The 23508-nt window shown below is 41.3% G+C and overlaps 1 protein-coding gene across 4 annotated transcripts in view; it reads right to left on the bottom strand.

Annotated features, from left to right (window-relative positions):
* The window catches only part of LOC140212489 (cadherin-18), a 672855-nt gene that overhangs the window by 38544 nt on the left and 610803 nt on the right, over positions 1–23508 (bottom strand). For all 4 annotated transcript variants that reach the window (XM_072283357.1, XM_072283356.1, XM_072283355.1 and 1 more), the window contains one exon: positions 166–333. In XM_072283357.1, the coding sequence (XP_072139458.1) occupies positions 166–333 (168 nt within the window). The remainder of the gene's footprint in view (positions 1–165; positions 334–23508) is intronic.

The following is a 23508-nucleotide window of genomic DNA, read 5'->3' as shown; positions in this document are numbered from 1 at the left end:
AAAGGACTGTGGTTGCTAATGCAACTGTCTATCAGAGTTAGGAAAGCAGTCAGATGATAAAAACAATACACTTCACCATGCCATCTACAATACATTTGCAACATGACATCGAGACAGACTACAGTTTCAGAATACGCATCACATTGATTGAAAAGTGTCACATACTTTGCGGGAACTTGGGAGGATTGTCATTGGCATCAGTTAACGTGATATTAATAGTTGTGGAACCCGACAGTCCTCCTATCTGTCCGGCCATGTCTTTGGCTTGAATGACGACAGAATACTGTTCTCTTGCTTCCCTGTCCATATTGGGTAAGGCTGTTCTGATGATTCCTGCAAAACAGTGAAATAAAATCAATAGTTTAGTATCCATAGAAAATAATTTTCTGCAACAATACCATTGTATGGAGGTTTCAATATAGAGCCTGGGCTGGTAAATATTAAAATACTACAAAGAAATAGATTACAGTCAGAAATTATTAGTAATGCCCACATCACCCTATTACAAACTTGTACAATCATGATGCTTAAAGTTAGTACATAGCATGAGAAAATTTGCTTTGGGTGCTATTTCATCATTTTCACATAATTCATGTAACTTTGTTTCATTAATAACATCAGTTTCAAACTTTTGGACTTTAATTAACCAGCGAGTGCTGATGAACCAAACCAATTAACATTTAGTTTCATAAATATATTTACATCTGCAATAATTGTAAATAACTCACAATGTAATTAAAATGCCTTTTCTCCACAACATTAAAAAAGATGTGCCTGACTCTGCCTGAAGACAACTTTTTTAATATTTATCCTATACTGAAATACTTCTCCATCAACAATTTATGATAGTGCAATAACTTCAAAGTTGACTGAAGTACAACCTTAACAAATTGGAACTTCTTGTGAATAATAGATTGAACGCTGAGCATATCAACTAACTGGTAAACAAAAGGGAAACAAGTTTTAATTATATTGGTATGTCAGTATAGTATAGAACAGATGTAGAGTGTCTGCCTTGATTAATCCATTCCTTAAGCAAAACAAGTTAATTGAAAAGCTGCTAATCTAGTCCCTGGCATGGAACTATTGCAATGAGGAACATTTATAGGAAATGAGGTATTTAAGCTTGAAAGATAGACAAGAACATGTCAAAATCAAAAAGATATTAATAACACAGTTAAGGTTAATTTGAAACACTGCAAATCAGGATATCTGATCAAAAATATGTTAAAACTAGTGAAAGCAAAAAAATCATTGCACCATGTACAGAAAAATTATCTTTATAAAGAAATATAATTAACATTTATGGTCTCTAATATAAGGTAGTAGAGGCACAAAATACATAAATTCAATTAGGTATTTGTTGGATTCTTGATGTTTCATCTTCTGGGACAATTCAGAACAGAAGGTGACAATTAAAAAAATAAAGAGCCACCTAATTAGAAAGAAAAAAAATGTTTCTTTTCTCTCATTATGTCGTGAGCCTTTGGAACTCCCTAACTCAACAGGCTGTGGAAGCAGAATATTTGATTATTTTTTAAGGCACAGTAGAAGGGTACTTTCTAAGCAAGAAGATGAAAGATTGTCATAGGTAGATAGAAACGCAGAGCTGAGGTTACAATTAGATCAGCCATATCTTAAAATAATGGTGGGTCAGGTTTAAATGGCAGCTCCTGATTCTTTTTTAAGTATCAATTTATTCATGAGTCATCTTTGACACTTAATAATGTTTTTAGTCAATAGCAGCATAAGAACAACTGATACGTGGGACCTCAGCTCAAGGACTGCTTAACTTTGTTCCTTTTTTCTAATTACCATGTATGAGGGAAACTGGAATAGTGCAGGACTGGGAATGGGAAATTTTGGATAAGTTGGTTTTAAGAAAAATCACCCCTGATGTATATGGTATGATTCCAAATTTGTTTGTTGTTTCACCAGTGAAAAACTTCTTTTTGAATGCCATCCATAGAGATCCTGTCATCATATTAGTACACTGAGGTACTACAAGGGAAAAAAAATAACATCACGCAGAATGAAGTGAATAAAGTGGGCTGGTTTAGAGATCTCATTGTGACACACAATTTTGAGAGGCATTAATAGGGTAGATGCTAAGAGATGGATTCATTTGGCTGGAAAGTCAAGATCTCAAGGGAAAAGTTATGGGATAAGTGATAGGTTATTTAGTTCTGAGACAAGGAGAAATTGCTTTATACAGAGGAGTCTAAATTTCTAGTGGGCTCTAGCCGAGAAGGCAGTGGGTTATTCATCACCGAGAATATTTCAGGTTGAGATTGATTTCTGTATATAATTAAAGGGACCTGAGTGTGCATGTGACCAGAGATCCTCCCTCACTTCATTCACCAAATGTGACAGAGTTAAGAGTAAAGAGAAAATATGAGAAGGAAGTAGAGAAAAGGAAACGTGCCTGGAGGCAGAGGTGGTAGGGGAGGTCTTTAATGAATACTTTCCTTCAGTGCTTAACAGGGAGAGCGATTTTGACAAATGTGAGGTCAGCATAGAACAGGCTAATATGCCGCAGCACGTCAAGTTTAAGAAAGAGGCAGAGTCAGAACTGTTTGATAGATAAGTCACTGAGGCCAGACAGAACATACCTCAGGCTAATATGGGAAGCGAGGAAAGAGATTGTTGGAGCTTCTGTGGGGAGATTATTCCTGCATCTTCCTTAGGCACAGAGGATTGGCGATTGGCAAATATTGTTGCATTGTTCATGAAAGGTAATAATGCTGGGAAATATAGACCTGTGAGTCCTAGTGGTAGGCAAGCTATTGGAGAGGATTCTTAGGGACAGGATTTATAAGTATTTAGAGAAGCATAGTCTGATTAGGTTTACTCAGCCAGGCTTTGTCGAGCCTAAATTAATTTTTCAGAAGGTGACAAAGCCAATTGATGAAGGTAGCGTGGTAGATGTGGTGTATATAGATCTTATCAAGGTGTTTGATATGTTTCTTCGTGGTAGGCTCATTCAGAAAGTCAGGAGGCATGGGATCCATGGAAACACGGCTATGTAGATTTGGAATTGGCTTGCTCACTAAAGGCAGAGTGGGTAGTAGAGGGAGTGTATTCTGCCTGGAGGCTGGTGAGTAGAAGTGTTCCACATGTCCACAGGTGTTCAAAGAGCCCTCCTCCCTGTGATTTTTATAAACTACTTGCATGAAGAAGTAGAAGGGTAGGTAGAAAGTTTGCAGATGACTTGAAGGTTGGTGGTATTGTGGATAGAAGGTTGTTGTAGGCTGTATAGGGATATAGACAGGATGCAGATCTGGGCTGAAAAGTGGCAGATGGAGTTCAATCCAGAAAAGTATGAACTGATACAGTTCGGAGATTAAACATGAAGGTGTAGTACAAGGATAATGGCCAGACCCTCAGCAGTGCAGAGAAAAAGAGCAATCTTGGGGTCCAAATTCAGAGATCCCTCAATATTTCTGTGAAGCTGAAAAGTTGTTTAATAAGGTACTGTATATGGTATGTTGGCCTTCATTATTCAGGGGACTGAATTCAAACATTGCAGCTCTATAAAACAATGGTTAGACCACACTTAACAGTGTTGTCTTCAATACTGGTCACCTCAATACAGGAAGGATGTGGAAGCTTTAGAAAGGGCGCATAGGAGATCTACCGGGATGCTGCATGGATTAAATAATGTGTCTTATAAGGAAAGCCACACACATGAAATGCGAGAGGAATTCAGCAGGACAAGCATTCTTATTCTGGTTTCAGTCCCCTTACCTTCCAGTACCAATGGAGGTTCTTCACCCAAAACATCAACTTTTCTTCCCTCTACAGATGTTGCCTGACTTGCTGAGTTCCTCCAGCATTTTGTGTGTATTGCTCAAGGTTCACAGCATCTGCAGATTCTCTCGTATGTCCTATGAGGAATGTTGAGCAAGTGAGGACTCCTCTTTTTGGAAAGTAGGATGAGACAACTTGATAGAGGTAAAAAGATTATGAGAGGCATAGGGAGGCAGCCGGCTCCTTCTTCCTAAGAGAGCAATGGCTAAAACCAGGGGATATCCATTTAACATGAGTGGAGGAAAGTAGAATAAGGAGGTATCAGAGGTAGAATTTTTTTTTTCACAGAGAGTGTTAGGTGCTTGGAACATATTGCCAAGTGTGATTGTAGAGTACGATAAAATAGGTACACTTATGAATCACTTAGATAGGCACATGGATGTAAGAAAATGAAGGGTTATGGGGTGTGTGGGGGGAAAGGCTTAGCTTGATCAGCACAACATCATGTCTCAAGTGCTGTAATATGCTGTACTGTTATATGTTCTCTGATCACTCAGAAAGGAAAGAGTTGGTGGTGTGTGGCAATATTGATTTTAGTCAGCGAGTTTGGTGGTAAAAATTGGTTTCAGCACACCTTCTTGTAGGTATGTTCTCAGAACATTTTCCATGGCCATTTTGAGCTTAGTAAGATCCTGAGGATAACAGTGTGTCAGGCCACCAGTTTCAGTGATAATGGTTCTGAAGTTTGAAGACTAAAAGTAAACATTTACAGATCTTGACAACCTTCAGTTCTGCACAAGTGTGCCACCTAAAATACTTGGCTGATTTAGAAAATCTCAATTCCCCTCCCTCCAAAAACAGTCTACTGTGCCAAATATGACAGACTAACAACAGCCCTCCGGCATACATTCAGGCCGGCCCTGGATATCCATGGAAGGCTAACATAAGCAGGTAGGCTCCAAGGGGGTGAGCTTTCTGAGCAGATGCAGTCATATGGTTTCTACCTCCCTCCTGGGGAGTTTCAATTGATTTTTTTTTGTAAACCTCTTTCTTCTTCAAGTGAATAGCATGAAAAAGAACTTTAGAGCAACAGCAGGGGACTAGAAATGGCTGTGACGGCTGATTTCATTGTTGCTGGGGACTCACAGCAGATCTTCAGGATGGATGAGTTTAAGTACCAGAAAATAGTAGCAGAACTAGACCACCTGGGCAATCGCTGTTTGCTGCAGGTCAGATGCAGGATAATTTGGTCCAGTATTTGTATTCTGCCCAAAACCTTATCCATATTTCATTTTACTGACCCTCAGTTCTGAATGGTTGAAGGAACTTTAATCAGTGATCAGACTTAACAAAATTGATCACACAAATATGACATTATTCATTGTATTTCATGACCTAGTATTTTGGTAATGAGAATATAAGTAACAATAGGATCACTATATGAACTATGAGAGAATACCCAGTCCTTTGCTTTCTGAAATGGCTGCTGAAGAAAACACTGTTATTAACAGCTCAATACCGATAAAGGTGAAAGTTAAATATTATAGGCTATTATTTGTTTGCAGGAGTAAATCATATCCTCCCATTTGACTAACATTACAGCATATTCCAAAAGGAAAAAAAAATTGAATTTCACCAAATATGCAACTGACAGTTGACAAGGATTTTTATTTTCATGATAGAAGTGTCTTTTGCATCTGAATATTTATTTCTTCCAGTTTTTCAAACCCCATCAATGGTAATTAGAGATTATAGCTGGTTGTCAATCACATTTATACCTCCATTTCTTACAAAAGCCATAAAGTATAAATCTAAAAAGCTACCAGAATAGGAAGTGAGTTCTATTTCATTCTTACTCACAAAACATTTTTGTAACAAGGACTCTGATATTTCTCCCAAGACATTTTAAAATTAATTTCCTAGTTCTTTCCATTAAGTATGTTGTACATTCATCTTCTCCTCTTGGTAAAGTGCATTAAACCAGATGACTTTACATTTTAAACATACTGTAGCATGCAACAGTATTGTAGATTCCTTAAGAGGCACAAAATACCACAAAATGTGAAACATGAGAATCCATTGGACTCAAAAAATTGTTCTAATGTGGGTCAGACAAATTTGTGGTATCACAAACTTCACCTTAATTAAGCTTCTAAGGGAGATGATTAGCATCCAGGAGAATAAACAATTGCAAAAGACAAAATCAAAAATTCTGCTAAATCTCTCCTTGAACCTACTAGGTGATCAACCCAAAATACATGAAAGCAATCTAATATTATTCTACCACGACCCATTGCATTTCTCAGATAACATTCACATGGTTCCAGAAGCACATATCCACTAATTATTTGGTTATCAGTATCTGTAATTATGCACAGTTTTCAATCCTCTTCGTAATCAGTTCTTCATTCAGTCCTTTCTTTCCAGGATTTAATCAACATAGTAATACCCATTTTTGCCAGGATGCTTTCACACATGCCCAGCTCTGCGGGGAATAAGAAAAAGTAAATAATTCTTCTAATCTTCTGCCTTGCTTTAGGCTTGTTAATTTCATACTTTTGTTCCCTAGTTTGGCAATTGCAATTTAAATTAAATTAAACAGCAGCCAGATGAATAAAGTAATGATTCTTCTACCATTACTTTCACAATGTGTACATGTGAGCTCAAATCCAGCTATAAAGAACTAAACACATTACTCAAAACAATAAGGTTACCTTAACCACGTTTATAAAAAATCTAATCCAACTAATCTGAACCATAGACAACACACACAAAATGCTGGAGGAACTCAGTAGGTCAGGCAGCATTTATAGAAATGAATTCAAGAAGAAGAAAGTCCTTAACTCCGAGTGGAGTAATCAGGACGCCGTCATGTTGGTGTTTTTTTTAGCAGGCTTTCTTATTTTTACGAGGTCGAGTTGCTAGCTTGACGCTCAACCCAGCATGGATGGAAAGCATGCAAGGGAGCTGGCTGGGTTCGAACTCGGGAGGGTTTGCTCCGAAGTCTGGCGCTGATGCCACTACACCACCAGCCGGCCAAAGGAAATGAATAAACAGTCTACATTTTGGACCAAGACCCTTCACAAGGAATGGAAAGGAATAGGGAAGATACCAGAATAAGAAGGTGGGGTAGGGGAAAGAGGACAAGCCAGAAGGTGATAGGTGGAACCAGGTGAGTGGGAGAGAGGGACATGAAGTAAGAAGCTAGAAAGTGATGGGTAGAAAAGGTAAATGGCTGGAGAATAAGGAATCTGGTAGGAGAGAAAAGTGGATTTTGGGAGAAAAGAAAGGCAGCTGAGGAGAAGAGATAAGAAGCCAGGGTTGGGAATTGAAGAAGAGGGACAGGAAAGGGGGAAAAATTAATGGAAGTTGGTGAAATCAATGTTCATGCCATCGGATTGGAGGCTGCCTAGATGGAATGTGAGGTATTGTTTCTCTAACCTGAGAGTGGTGTAATTATTGCAGAAGAGAAGGTCATGAAGGTCATGGACCAACATGTCAGAATGGGAATGAGGATAGAATTAAAATAGTTGACCATCAGGAAATCTAGTTTCTTGCAAATGGCCTGGAGGTGTTCAACAAAGCAGTTCCTGAATCTATGTTGGATCTCACCAACATTGGAAGCACCGGATACAGTTGGCGACCTCAACCAATTTGTATGTGAAGTGTTGTCTCTCCTGGAAGGACTGTTTAGGGCCCTGAATGGAAGTGAGGAAAGAGGTGAATGGGGAAATGTAGCACTTCTGCCACCTGTAGGGATAAGTGCCAGGAGAGAGGTCAGTGGGGAGGGATGAATGGGCAAGGGAATCACTGAGTGAGCAATCCCTGCAGGAAGTGGAGAGTGGTGGGGAAGTAAAGATGTGTTTGGTGGTAGAATCCATTTGAAGATGGTGGAAATGGAAATTTCAGAGAATAACATGCTTGTTGCAGAAGCTCATGGGGTGGTGGATGAGGACAAGAGGAACGCTATCCCTGTTTTAAGGTAGCTGGAAAAATGCTTGAGTGCAGAAATGGAGGAAATGTGAAAATTGAGAGAAAGCTGAACCATACAGCCAGTTAAATTAACTTATAGTTTATTTGGAACTAGTTTGGGCTTAAGACAGATTGAATATTGATATCAAAAGCACGTTTTCTATTTGATTATCTTCCTAGGCAATGCAATTGCTTCCCAAAATAATCTGTTATAAAATGGAATACACTATGTTAAAAGTCACTGATGGTGTATTGAATTGAATTAACATTATTTCTTACATCCTTCACATCCATGAGGAGTAAAATTCTTTACATTATGTCTCCGACTGAATATGCAACGTGCAAATTATAGTATTTGTAATAAACAGTATGTACAGTAAGACATACAACAGAGCAGTCAATATAGTTTTGAAATACAACTGTGTCAGTGTGAATTAATCAGTCAGATGGCCCAGTGGAATAAGCTGTCGTGGAGCCTGTTGGTCCGGGCTTTAATGCCGCGGTACCATTTCCCGGATGGTAACACCTGGAACAGTTTGTGGTTGGAGTGACTCAGGTCCCCGATGATCCTTCAGGCCCTTTTTACGAACCTGTCTCTGAATAGTGGGAAGTTCACATCCACAGATAACCATAGATGGGCAGTCAACACCACTCTCCGCAGAGTTCTGCGATTGAGGGAAGTACAGTTCCCATACCAGGCAGTGCTACAGCCAGTCAGGATGCTCTCAGTTAGCCTATAGAAAGTTCTTAGGATCTGGGAACTCGTGCTGAACTTCTTCAACCGCCTGAGGTGAAAGAGATGCTGTTGTGCTTTTTTTTTACCACACAGCCTGTATGTACAGACCAAGTGAGGTCCTCGGTGATATGTATACCGAGGAACTTAAGGCCATTCACCCTCTCAATCCCAGATCTATTGATGTCAATAGGGATGAGCCTGTCTCTGTTCCTTCTGTAGTCCACAGCCAGCTTCTTTGTTTTTGCAACATTGAGGGAGGGGTTGTTTTCTTGACACCACGTCAGGATGATGATTTCTTCTCTGTAGGCTGCCTTGTTATTATTTGAGAAATGCCGATCAGTGCAGTTTCATCTGCAAATTTAATTAGCGGATTGGAGCTGTGAGTGGCGACACAGTCATGGGTATACAGAGAATATAGTCAATCCATGGTCAAACACAGAACAACTTTAACTTAATAAAACATTCAAAGCACTTTGCAGGGGTGAAATCACAACTTGCATACTGATAGAGCTGTAGGAGCTGCCACCTTACACCTCCAGTGACCCGGATTCCATATCCTGACCTCTGGTGCTGGCTGAATGGAGTTTGCATGTTCAGTCTGGGAACTCATTGGGTTGACTCTGGTTTGCCCAGCTTCTTCCCATATCTGAAAGACATGCAGGTTGGTGGGCCACCTGACCATTGTAAATTGTTCTTAGTGTGATGACGAATGGTAGAATCTGGTGTGAAATGAAGGGAGCACAAGGAAATAAAATAAATGTCCCTGATGGTTGGCATAGACTTGAGGTGTCAAATGATCCTATTAGCATTTGTTAAAATATTGTGTAAATATATTTAAGACTTGTGCATTAATGTTTCTAATATTACATTATTCAATCATAATTGAAGATACTATAAGCACAAATAGCAGGTGTACATTGTATCTCACTACTAATGGTCAATGCTTGGTTTGAGGGTACAGCAGGCATGATACAGTGAGCCTGATTGGTGACAGGAACTTCAATGATAACCCAGCTGTTCTCCAACATCCAGATGTTTCCAGTCAGCAGACTAACAACTTCCCTTTAAAGAACCAAATCAGAGAAGATACAGGAGTATAGAATCAAGAGAACAAAGAGCTTTATTTTCACTTCCATGCCACACTGTTGGTTTGTGTTTCAACCCAAATGAATTAGATTAGATTATGAGGACACGCAGTCCTCTTTTATTGTCATTTAGTAATGCATACATTAAGAAATGATACAACGTTCCTCCAGAACGATATCACAGACAAACCGAGACTAAAAAAAACTGACAAAAACCACGTAATTATAACACATAGTTACAACAGTGCAAAGCAATACCCTAATTTGATAAAGAACAGACCATCGGCATGGTAAAAAAGAGTCTCGAAGTCTCTCAAAAGTCCCATCATCTCATGCAGCTGGTAGAAGGAAGAGAAACTCTCTTCCTGCCATGAGCTTCCAGCGCCGCAAACTTGCCGATGCAGCACCCTGGAAGCACTCGACCACAGCCGACTCGAGTCCATCCGAAAACTTTGAGCCTCCGACCAGCCCTCTGACACCGAGCACTGAGCACCACCTCTGCCGAGCGCTTCGACCCCGGCCCCGGCAACAGGCAATAGGCAAAGCCGAGGACTTGGGGCCTTTGTCTCCGGAGATTCTCGATTGCACAGTAGCAACAGCAGGGAAGCAGGCATTTCAGAAGTTTCTCCAAATGTTCCTCTGTACTTCTCACGTCTGTCTCCATCAAATCAGGATTGTGCATAGCATCCTACTTCACAAATACGATATCATTTCGGAGCGGCCGCGCGCGCTGCGTCGCGCCGCCATCTTCTCCTCCCCTTGAATTGTCTCCATTCCACCAGAAGCCCCATCACCATTTCACTTCCTGTGACACTTGGAATGGGATTCTTAAGTATTATGGCACTAGGGTCAGCTGTGGCTCAGTTGGTACTATCATTGTCTCTGAGCTAGGAGGTTAAAGGCTCAAATTTTGCTACAAAAACAACAGCATGACTGGCTGCTTTGAGACAGAGGTGTTTATGATCTGTCAGATGTAGGTTCTGTCAATTGTAGTGTAAAGACTAAGCTCTGTTGCTTGCAATAAATAAATAAATACAGTGGTTTTGCTCCAAAATCATTCCTGGAGTAGTCAATAAATATGTTTCACAAGTCACTGATAGAATGCATTATTGTGAAATGAGAACTTGCTGCCTGCAAATTATTTGCTACATTTTGTCCACCACAGTTCCCGAAGAGACACAGGATCGCAAAGAGGGAGAGAGAGTTTAAAAGAAGTGAATGGGGACAGTTGGCACATTTTAATAGGTTTCAATATGTGCATTTAATGACAGAGAAATGTATACAATATACATCCTGAAATTCTTTTTCTTTGCAGGCATCCACAAAAACAGAGGAGTGCCCCAAAGAATGAATGACAGTTAAAATGTTGGAACCCCAAAGCCCCACTCCCAACTCCCCCTCCCATGCACAAGCAACAGCAAGTTTACGACCCACACCACCCCCTCCAGCAAAAAAAGCATCAGCACCCACCCCCACCACCCAATGGGAATGGGAAGTTGAGGCTTTGGCTTATTGAGGCTTCCGCAAGGAGAAGTGTAGGCTGTAGATAGATTTTTTTTTTGTTATATATTCTTTCTTTATTTTTTATTGCACGTTTAGAGCACTGAAGATGCCAGGTAGGTTAGGACAGTGGAATGCTCCTCTTGCAGAATGTGGGAATGCAGTTTCCCTGACAACTACTACTGCAGAAAGTGCATCCAACTGCAACTTCTAACAGATGTGTTAAGGAGTTGGAGCTGGAACTGGATGAGCTCCGAATCATTTGGGAGATGAAGGGGTTGATAGATGGACACAGGGAGGTAATTACACCTAAGGTGCAGGACACTGATAACTGGGTGACAGCAGGAGAGGGAAGGGGATAGGCAGCCAGTGCAGAGTATCCCTGTGGCTGTTCCCCTCAACAAAATGTATACCACTGTGGATACTGTTGGTGGTGGGAGATAACCAAGCAGAAGAACGCCATACCAGTCAGATCTTTGGCACTGAGTCTTGGTCTGTGGCTCAGAAGGGAAGGGTGGAGAAGAGGCAATCTGTAGTGATAGGGAATTCACTGGTTAGGGCTACAGAAAGGAGGTTCTATGAATGAGAATGAGATTCCTTGATGGTATGTTGCCTCCCCAGAACCAAGGTCAGACACATCTTGGATCAAGTCCATTGCATTCTTAAATGGAAGGGTGAGTAGCTGGACGTCTTGGTCCAAGTACTAATGTAGGAGAGGGTAAAGTGAATTGATGAAGTTAGGTGTTAAGTTAAAGGATAGGATCTTCAGGGTTAAGATCTCAGGATTGCTACCTGTCCCTCACGCTAGTAAAGCCAGAAATGGGAAGAGCATACAGTTTAATATGCGGCTAAGGAGATGGTGCAGGAGGGAGGGCTTCATACTTCTGGACTCCCTTCCAGAAAGTGGCAGCTGTACAGAAGGGACAGTTTGCAACTGAACTGGAAGGAGACTAGTATCCTAGCAGGAAAGCTTGCTAGTACTGCATGTTTGGGGAGTGGGGGGGGGGACTTAATCTAGAGTTGCAAGGGGATGGGAACCAAAGCACCAGAACAGATAGTTGAGTGGGTGTGGAGAAAAACATTGTTAAGCCTACATAAAAAGTCAGCAAATCAAATGGTTGAGCATGGTGAGCTAATGTTCTGAACTGTGTATAGATCAATGGAAGGAGATCAGCTGAGGGCATGGATCAGCATGTATAATTATTACATTGTAGATAATTAGTGAAAATTGGTTGCAGGAGGGTTAGAACTAGTAGCTCAGTGTTCCAGTGTTCCGTTGCTTTAGGTGTGAAAGAGTGGGAATGATTAAAGGGGGAGGGGTGGCATTACTAGTCAGGGAAAATATTATGACAATGTTCATTCAGGACGGTTGAGGTTTTATGGGTAGAACAGAGGAATAAGAAGGACATGACCACGATAATGGGATTATATTATAGACCACCCAATAGTCCTCGGGAGTTAGTGGAGCAAATGTGTAGAGATTGCAGACGGCTGCAAGAAAGATAAAGTTCTAATAGTAGTCCCGATGAAGGGTCTAAGCCCGAAACGTTGGCTCTTTCTTCCCATCCACAGATGTTGCCTGACATGCTGAACCCCTCCAGCACACTGTGTGCATTGTTCTGATTGTAGGTGATTTTAACTTTCCACGTATTGACTGGGGCTCCCATACTGTAAAAGAGCTGGATGTGAAAGAGTTTGTCAACTGTGTTCAGTAAAGTTTCCTTAGAAATCCCAACAAGAGAGAGTGTGATACTAGATCTCCTATTCAGGAATGAGATAGGGCAGGTAACGTAACTTTGTATCTAGTGATCTGAAGGCTAGGTTGGGTCCTTGAGTTGAGATTCTAAATTGGGAAAAGGCCAATTTTGATAGTATCAGAAAGATCTGGCAAGTATGGATTGGGACAGATTGTTATCTGGCAAACGTGCACATGGTAAGTGGGAGGCCTTCAAAATTTTGAGTGTGCAGAGTCTGTATGTTCCTGTTTAGAATAAAAGCTATGGATAACAGATTTATGGAACCTTGGTTTTCAAGAGATATTGAGGCTCCGGTTAAGAAAAGAAAGAGGTACATAGCAGGTATAGGCAGATAAGAACAAATGAGGCGCTTATAGAGTACAAGAAATGCATGGGAACCCCTAAGGAAATCAGAAAATCTAAACGAAAGCCTGTAAAAAGATTTTTTACAGCATACATACTTGATAATAGATGTACCTTGAACTTTGAACATTGAGAATCCTAAGGGCTTTTACAGATACATTAAGAGCAAAGGAAAAGGACAAAGTTGATTCTCTGGAAAATCTGGATTTTTTGCATCTGTTTACTTGGGAGATAAACACAGAGTCTATACCAGTGAAGCAAAGCAGCAGTGAGGTCATGAACCCTATGCAGATTACAGAGGAGGAAGTGTTTGCTGTCTGAAGAACCTCAGTTGTTCCTATCCGCCTACACCTGCTATGCATCTCCTTCTTTTCTTAACTGGGGCCTCAACTTCCCTTGAAACACCCCCCCCACCCCCCGCCCCAGGGCCTGAAAAAATGTTCCTTTGGCTCCTGTGGGAGTCTAGTGCAGAAATTGTAGGGGCCCTAGCAGATGTATTTTAAAAATCCTTAGTCACAGGTGAGGTGCCAGAAGATTGGAGGACAGTTAGTGTTGTTCTGTTGTTTAAAAAAGGCTCTAAGAATAAGCCAGTAAATTATAGGCCAATGAGCCTGCCATCAGTAGTGGGTAAATATTGGAAAGTATGATAAAGTACCAGATATATAAATATTTGGATAGACACAAAGTGATTAGGGATAGTCAACATGGCTTTGTGCTTGGTAGATCATGTCTAATCAATTTATAGTTTTATGAGCAAGTTACCAGGAAAGTTGATGAAGGGAATGCAGTGGATTTGTCTACATGGGAAGTAATGTTGAAATTGTATAAGACATTGGTGAGGCCTAACTTGGAGTATTGGGTGCAGTTTTGGTCACCTACCTACTGGAAAGATGTAAATATGGATGAAAGTACGTGGATAAAATTTACAAGAATGTTTTCAGAACTTGAGAACATAAATTATAGGGAAATGTTGAACAGGTTAGGGCTTTAATCCCTGGAATGTAGAAGATTAAGGGGAGTTTCAATAGAGGTATACAAAATTATGAGGGGTATAGATTGGTTAAATGCAAGTAGCACTTTCCACTGAAGTTGGGTGAGACTACAACTAGGGGTCATAGGTTAAGGGTGAAAGGTGAAAAGTTTAAGTGGAACGCAAGAACTTCCTCACTCAGAGGGTGGTGGGGGTGTGAAATGAACTGCCAGCAGAAGTGGTGGATGCAGGTTTGATTTTGACATTTAAGCAAAATTTGGATAGGAATGTGGATGGGAGGAGGGGTATGGAGGGCTATGGTCCAGGTGCAGATCATTGGGACTAGATAGATTAATGCTTTGGCACAGACTAGATGGGCTGAAGGGCCTGTTTCTGTGCTGTAGTGTTTTCTGACTCTATAATATTTCTGACATGACAACAGTTACCATGCACTAAATGCACATTATTGGCTATGAAGAACCTGGGTTCACTTTGAGGGCATGACTTTCATCTTCACATATAAGAACATTCTTTCCCTCCCTCATGACAAGCCTTCCATCCCTGGAGAACTGCTACAGAGCACCAGATTAGTGCTTTGCAACTTGACAGCGTCTCTGAAAACAAGTGCAAACAGATAAAATAAAAATATATATATATATATCAGATACTGGAAATCTGAAATAAAAACAGAAAATGTTGGAAATATTTTCCGTTTTTAATGAAAAAATTTGAACATTCAAGACAAGCCCTTCACTGGAAAGTGTTTTAACCATTTTCATGCCAGTTTTATCATCACTGCTTTTTTGGTAGATCTCCCATTTCAGGTGGATGTCAAACTCCACTCTTATTCCAGAACAATCAGTGACATAGATTTGGAGTGATGCTTTGGATGACTGAAACTGTCTGGAATCAATTTTCTCAGCATGCAACTGGTGAGTCATAGACTGCCGTGAAGCTCATTTATAAAATTATTTATTGGCAACGTACGTGTCAGCTTATGATACTCTGGCATCTAGCTTACTTCAGATGTTTAGCTACTGTACAAATAAAATAACATGCTGCTTGATGATCTCAATGGGTCAGGTTGCATCTGTGGAGATAAATGAACAGTCAAAGTATTATGTTGAGTCCCTGTATATGGACTGGAAGTTAGAGGTAAGATAGCCAGTATAAATAAGTGACAACTAGGGGCGGAAAGCAATAGATAGATCCAATTGAGGGGGGACTGACTGGCAGATGGAGCCAGATGAGGAAGGGAAGAATTTAAATATTGATGGAGACTGAAAGCTGGTAGGTGGAGGAAACAAAGGGCTGCAGGTGGTGGCACTTGACAGGAAAGAAAAGTAAAGAGCATAGAACCAAATAAGGATGGCGGGGTCGGGGGAGGGGAAAAGGGGGAGAGAGGAGTGTGAGTGTGTCTGTGTGTGATGAACAAATGGATGAGTTGGAGGAGAGGAAAGAAACTAGGTGATAGAGGCATGGGGGCAAGGTGTCTGAGTTAGAGGAACTGGGCAGATGAGAAGGAGAGGAAAGGGGACTGAAGGGGAGAAGATTACCTGAAACTGCAAAACCCAATGTTCATGCCATTTGGTTGTAGACTACCCAAGGGGAATATGAGGTGATATTCTTCTGGTTTGCATTTAGACTCACCTTGGTGGTGGAGAAGGTCGTGGACAGACAGGCTGGTGTGGGAACGGGAAGGGGGATTAATGTAGTTTGCAAGCAAAAGCTCGAGAAAGTCATGGCAGGTGTAATACAGGTGCCTAGCAAATCAGTCATTTAGTCTGCCTTGGTCTCGTCGATGTAGAGGAAGTCACATCAAGAGCACCAAATGTAATCAGCAAACTGAGAAAGGTGCATGTCAATCTCTATCATTTGCAAAAGGGCTGTTGAGGTTCCTGAATGGTGATAAGGGAGGGGGTTTACAGACAAAGTGTGCCACCTCCTATAGTTGCAAGGGAAAATACCTTGGAAGGGAGGGCTATGTGAGGACTCGTTCTTCCAGTTCTCTCTATAGATGCTGCCTGGCCCATTGAGTTCCTCTGATTGTCTTTTTTTTTGGCTCTGAATTCAAGCATCTGCAGTCTCTTGTGTCTCCATTTAGCTACATTATTGTAGGTCTGGAGTCATATTCATCCAACCGGGTAAGGATGATAGATATCTTTCCCTGAAGGACATAAATGAAACAAGTTGGAGGGGTTTTGTTGATGATAATATCGGCTTACTTTCAAATTCCAGATCTGATTTTAGATTCAACAGCATCCAAGGTAGAATTCAATCTCTACCTTCTCATGAATTATCCATGTCTTTGGATTACTAATCCAATAACATAACTGCTATGCCACAGTACTGACACAAAATCTTTCAGAAAAATACTTGGATGCAGCAGAAATAAAAACCAGCCAGGACAACAGAGGACTGGTACAGGATGCACAGTAACAATAGATGAGCCAAACTAATCAAAGAGATGAGAATTTGTCCCTTTCTTTCAGTGACCCTTGTAATTGGGTATTAGCGATACCTTTCATTGCTCAATGTATATTTTCTGTAGTGATCTACTAATCTGTAAAAATTATTGGTATTAATTTCAGAAAGGTTATTTTCCACTGATCAATAAAATGCTAAATTGTTAAAGGTAGGGAAATATGAATCAATTTCATTAAACTGTAGTGTGATTTTATATATCCTTACTGACTTTGCCTGGTACAATTACTGTAGATTACAAGCTTAATTAAAAATTTCATGCCACTGGTGTGTGACTATTCTCTGCAAGTTGAAGGGTCTGTACAGTAGTGACACAGATAACAGCACTGGAGCTAACAGACCTACTACATGCATCTGTGATTTAACTTGATGCACAGGGATTAGTTCCAGAGGAATCCTTTGCCATATTTCCAGAGACTCTCGCACTTCAGAGGATGCTTAGTGCCACTGCCTCAGGTCTACATGATGCTGACGAATTCAGGTGCTGTGAATACTAAGCTGTCATTTCACTGCTCTCCCACCTTTCGCATTGGTGTGATTTTCTGCTTATGAAAGCTGCCAATCATTGAGAACTTGCAATCCCTTATTCACAGTTTCATGTAATTATGACACATGGGCCTAAATAATCACGGTTTTTATTTCACATTGCACAGGCCAAATGCCAGTTTGCAGCACAGTCAACCAACCATCCATCACATGGGAGATAACTGAATAAAATTGTGTGTTGCACTTTACTCAAATCACTTTGCAAGGAGGCAAACAATTAACTCCTGCTAGAATAATCGCCTCCACATGTAGAAATCCTCACTAAATTCATGCATCAACACAACTTGGAGAGTATTATTTACTTCTCATTTGGGCAACTTCATTATGTTTTATAACTTCGCAATGTGAAACTAATTAAAAGAAATAAAAAAGCCTGGAGATGCTTGTCTAGTTTTGTTTTTACTTTAGCTGGGCACACACTTACGTTTACGGTAACATATATGCTCCTTGATAAAAAATTTAATTTGAACTTTGAAGTTCTGGTGGCTCCACAAAGAAATGGCTATTACTGCTTCTGTGAAGAGGTGATACTGTCCATTCTCATTGGGATGTAACTGTATACATTAGATGACACTTGAATTTTCAGTGAGTCAGAGTCATACCACATAAAAATAGGTCCTGATGAAGGGTGTTGGCTGAAGCATCAACTCTTTATTCCTCTCACAGATGCTGCTTGACCTGCTAAGTTCCTCGAACATTTTGCATCTATTATTGTAGAAACAGGTCGTTTGGTCTACCAAATCCAGGCCAACTAGCCCATAATAATACCATATTCTAACACTTGGTTCATAATTATTTATGCTCAGGCAATTCAAATGCTCATCAAGATACTTCTTAAATGCTATAGTTCCCTTCCAAATCTCTTACCTCTTACACTAAATCTATGGTCTCTAGTTTTATCTATCTCTGATATGGGGAAACGTTTCCTGCAGCCTGCCCTTTCTACAGTATACCCCTCTATTTTAAATACCTAATTTATGTCCTCTGCTCCAAGGAAAATAGATTCAGTCTCCTCTCATAATTCACCATTGCTGACCATCCAGAACATACCCGCTTTTTGTTACTACCATCAGGGAGGAGGTACAGGAGCTTGACACACATTGAATGTTTTAGGAACAGCTTCTTCTCCTCTGCCACCAGATTTCTGAATGGTCCATGAACCCATGAAGGCTACCTCACCATTTTGCTCTATCCTTGCACTATTTATTTATTTTTATACTGAATGTTTCTTATTGTAACTTTAAATTAGTTTTTAATGTTGTTCGTCCATCGTTGACGTCGATGAGGACCTCGACAGCATAATGATGGTGTCGAGACTAGCGTGTGACTTGGATTTAAGTGAGGGAGAGTTGCGCAGCGTCAGCCTCACTCTCTCTTCCCAATTCCCATCTGGGTCCAGTGGCAAGACAGAGTCGAGACGGCTGGAGATGGGACTAGGCGCAGTGGATGACCAGGACACCTTCTGTGTCTTGTCCTGCTCTACACGTTCCACGACGCTTGCAGAGACCGCCTTCTTGACCGTTGGACCTTCCATTGGTCTCGTCCGCTCAATCCGCCGGAGTCTGTCTTCACATGCTGGGATAGACAACTCCCTATCTCGAGGGTTTGAGACCCGTCGGCTACCCTCACCTGATTTAGCCGGCTTGTCGAAGCCGTTGCCCAGGGTGTGGCCGCTGTCGCATGCAAACAGCTACGGGGAGCCACAGGTGAGAGCTGAGTGCCAGGTGGGGACTAAAGGAGGACTAACCGCCCTGAAAAGGACGCAATATGTTCCCCCACCAGAGGTGATACCCCTCCCTGACACCCCATATAATGTATTGCACGCATTTCAGTGGTAATAAACTTAATTCTAATACTGAATTTGAGAATTCTTTGCCTCATCCCAGTCAATACCCAATGAATCTCCTCTGCATTTCCTCTAGCACTATCCTCTAATGCGATGATCAGCACTGCATGCAGTTCTGCAGCCGAGTATAACAATTGTTTTATGAAGCAGAGTATAACCTCCTTGCTCTAGTATTCAATGCCACATTCAATAAAGGCCATAAATCTTCTTAACCACATTATCTATGTACCTGTGCTGCCACCTTCATGGATTTTTGCATTTGTACGTCATTAATTGTTATCCCAGTTATTTCTAGTTCTATCCTTCTGTTTATTTTCATATCTTATCCAACTGATTTGTATCAGCATAATGCTTTTGAACATATCTTCAGCAGCTATGCTTCAGGAAAGTAATTTCCTCTGTGCACAAATGCCTCTGCAGTTATACGATTTTTACTGATGTTTCACTTGAGTTAAGTAATTGCTCATAACAGGCATCTTTAATGACATCTTAAATTATGTTTTTGTTTCATAGCATTGCACTTTTCTCCAATCTCTGAGTATTCATTCAATCTGAATTTTCTCATTTTGCTGTTCACCACTGTGATTATGTTACTTGCTGGTAACCTAGAGGCCTCAAGTATTGATACAGGGCCATTAGCAAAAATTTTATTAAGGGAACTTATTTATCAATTAAATTGCTCTGCATTTTGTTTCTTAAATTGTACTGGTAATGGTGAACTTGAAACTGCTTGAATAGATAAATAGGTAGAGTGGATAGCCAGTGTCTCTTCTCCAGGGCACCACTGTTCCATACAAGAGGACATGGCTTTAAGGTAAGGGGTGGGAAGTTCAAGGGGGATATTAGAGAAAGGTTTTTTACTCAGAGAGTGTTTGGTGCGTGGAATGCACTGCCTAAGTTAGTGGTGGAGGCAGATACACTAGTGAAGTTTAAGAGACTACTAGTCAGGTATATGGAGGAATTTAAGGTGGGGGGTTATATGGGAGGCAGGGTTTAAGGGTCGGCACAGCACTGTGGGCCGAAGGGCCCGTACTGTACTGTGCTATTCTATGTTCTACGTTCTATCATGAAAACCTATTCACCACTGCTGTTTGGAAGGGAAATCAGCCAGTTGTCACACAGTTTGGCATATGTGTGACACCAGGCCACAGAAGGTCATTACAGGTTGAGCACCCCTTATCCAAAATTCCAAGTCCGAAAACCTCTGAAATCTGAAATATTTTTGAGCACTGACATAATGTTACAAATGGAAAATTCCACAAGGTGCTGGGAAGGTGTCTGTGTACCAAAGGCAATTCTAAGAAGTGATCTCACATTTGTAATGAAGAGAAGTTAATGAAAAATAGAAATACATTACACAAAGCATAAAATGGAGATCTTGATTGTGTATTGAAAATGTGGACTCATCCGCAGAATGAACATATGGCACTTAATGGCATGCTGATCATGAAACAAGCAAAGATTTATCATGACGAACTGAAAATTGAAGGTAATCTGGATATTCAGTAAGTTGGTTGCTGAAATTTAAGAGAAGATATGGCAATATTTTTTTTTAACTGTAATGCCCTGGTTAAGACTTTTACTACAATGCCGTAGGTATTTCATTGTAAGGGGTTTCTTCTTTTATGCTACTGCTAAGGCTAATAAAAATGGCTTCTTTGTTATGTTAGAATAAAATGGCTTCTTTGTTATGTTATGCTGAGAAAGTGCTTCTCTCTCGCAGCTTGTTTGGGTTATAATTACTGATAAGAGAATTGTATTCATTTGCTAACCAATTGGGATAGATGTTATTCTTTCTTGTGTGTCTGTAAGCTATTGCTTGCGCGGGCTTTGAGGCAGAAGGCACGATAGGGACAGAGAAAGGAGACGTGATGCTGTAAGCTGGGCGGTGGAACGGACCTCGAGCGGGAGTCCAAGGCCCAGGGTCTTTGGTGAGGAGAGGAGACGAAGACAGACTCGTGTGGAGCGTCTGGTTGACCACCGTGGTTGGTCCCAGGCGGCGGGTCGAGGAGGTCGGACGGGATCAAACGGTGGAAAGAAGACTCTGTTAATTGAGCTCCAACTGTTGTACACAAAGTAGTTGAACCTTGATAAGTTTAGCACCTTTTACTTTCCTTTTATATTTTATCTCTATTAATTGTATAGTTCCAGTAACATCTATAAAGTGTAATCATTTAATCGCATATGCTGTATTGTCTGTTATTTGGGCGGGGTGGGGTACATCACACAGCATCCACACAAACTTGATTACCCAGTTTGGTGGGGCTGAAGGCTGCTCCCCTAGACGAAAGCGAGCTGAGCGAGCCTGAGGCTTACCAGGGGGTTACAACATTTTAGCAGTTCTATAAGAGCAGTCAGCTCTAATTACGTTAATTTTAGATTATGAGAACACTCAGTCCTCTTTTATTGTCATTTAGAAATGCATACATGCATTAAGAAATGATACAATGTTTCTCCAGAGTGATATCACAAGACAAACCAAAGACTAACACTGACAGAACCACATAAATATGACATATAGTTACAGCAGTGCAAAGCAATACCATAATTTGACGAAGAACAAACCATGGACACGGTAAAAAAAAAGTCTCAAAGTCCCCGAGTCGATCGACTTCCGAGTCCCCAATAGCAGATGGCAAAAGGGAGAAACCCCCTGCCATAAACCTCCAGGCACCGTCAACTTGCCGATGCCTTGGAAGCAGCCGACCACAGCCGACACCAAGTCCGTCCGTCCGAAAACTTCGAGCCTCCGACCAGCCCTTCTGATACAGCCTCCTGAGCGCCATCTCTGCCGAACACCTTTGACCTAGCCCCGGCTGCTGAAACAAGCAAAGCAAAGCCAAGGATTCGGGGCCTTCTGCTCCGGAAATTCTGGTTACCACACAGTAGAAGCGGCAGTGAAGCGGTCATTTCAGAAGTTTTCCAGATGTTCCTCCATACTTTCACATCCGTCTCCATGAAATCAGAATTGTGCACGGTCCCCTACTGGACAGATTACAGATATCATCACCGAAGTGGCCGCGTATGCTGCCGTCACGTCACCATCTTCTCCTCCATCTAATTTTAGCATGTTTGGGTTTGAGCTAAAGATAAGAGGCTATGTTGTTCAACTTAGGAATGTTGTGTCATCCACCCAGGATGGTGGAATTGGGAGAAGGTTCTGGAGAACACTGGGCAGAGAGGACTTTGTGATGGACACTGGTGTGAGTGAGTGTTTTTTGCAGGATCTGGGAGAAGACACCTGAGGATGCCATCCCTGTTGCAGAAGGTGATTTGTGTGGATGAATGGCTTCAAGAAGAAAGGACCAAAACTCCTGTGGGGTAGCCCATTTGTTCAAGCTGGATTTTTGAGAGGCATTTGGAAGGTGGTGTGTGCTTTCATGCAGACTGTGGGTCCAGCAGGTGAGTTAAAGACAACTTCAAGATTAGCATCAACTTCTGATTAGGGTTTTTAAGTACAGTTAAAGTATTAGGAAATGTTCCGCACGTTGAATGACATTTTGATCAATTGGCTGGTAAGGATGCTGTGTTAGTCCAGACTAGCAAGGATGAGATGGGAACGGATCAACCTGGTGCGATCGGGTCGCCTGGAGAGGCAGGACTATGGGTCATCCACACTTTTACAGAAGACGGGAGTGTAGGTGAGGCTGAAGAATTGGGAGATGAATTTCCCATAGCTGATGGCAGAGACTTTAAAGACATGTTGCTCTAATTTCTGCGAAGTGAGGGGAAGAGGTTGTCTGATATGAAAGGTCTATTGAGTCCTTCAGTGGTTGATTTAAATTCTGAACTCATTTTGGCTATTAGAATAGAACAGATTAGATTTTTTTCATTTCTTACATCCATCTCACAACATGAGGGAGTAAAAATCTTTATGTTGTGTCTCTTTCGCAATGTACAAGCAGGAAGGAAGGGAAATGTGGGAGGATATTGCCCAAACACTAAGATTGTATACAGAATTGTTTGTATACATGTATGTGCAGTCAGATATGCAATCAGATCAATGTGTATTGATAAATCTGATGGCCTGGTGAAAGAAGCTGTCCCAGAGCCTGTTGGTCCTGGCCTTAATGCTGTGGTGCTGTTTGCCAGACGGAAGCAGCTGAAACGGTTTGTGGTTGGAGTGGCTGGAGTCCCTAACAAGCTTCTGGGCAGGTTCTGCTGCTGTAAATGTCCTGAATAGAGGAAAGTTCACATTCATAGATGCACTGAGCAGTCCGCACCGCTTTCTGCAGTGCCCTGCGATTGAGCGTAGTACAGTTTTTGTACCAGGTAGTGATACAGCCAGTCAGGATGCTCTCATTGATGCCCCTGTAGAAATTCCTGAGGATCTGGGGACTTGCACCAAACTTCTTCGGCCGTCTGAGGTGAAGGAGGCACCATTGTGCTTTTTTCACCACATAGCCAGTATGTACAGTCCAAGTGAGATTGAGAAACTTGAAACTATTCACCCTCTCAACTACAGCCCCACTGATGTCAACAGGGGCTAGACTGTCTCCGTTCCTCCTATAATCCATGAT

Source organism: Mobula birostris, chromosome 19 (assembly GCF_030028105.1).
Source record: "Mobula birostris isolate sMobBir1 chromosome 19, sMobBir1.hap1, whole genome shotgun sequence".
NCBI lineage: Eukaryota > Metazoa > Chordata > Chondrichthyes > Myliobatiformes > Myliobatidae > Mobula > Mobula birostris.
Note: the sequence above shows the minus strand (reverse complement) of the source record. Positions and strands in the feature narration are given on the sequence as shown.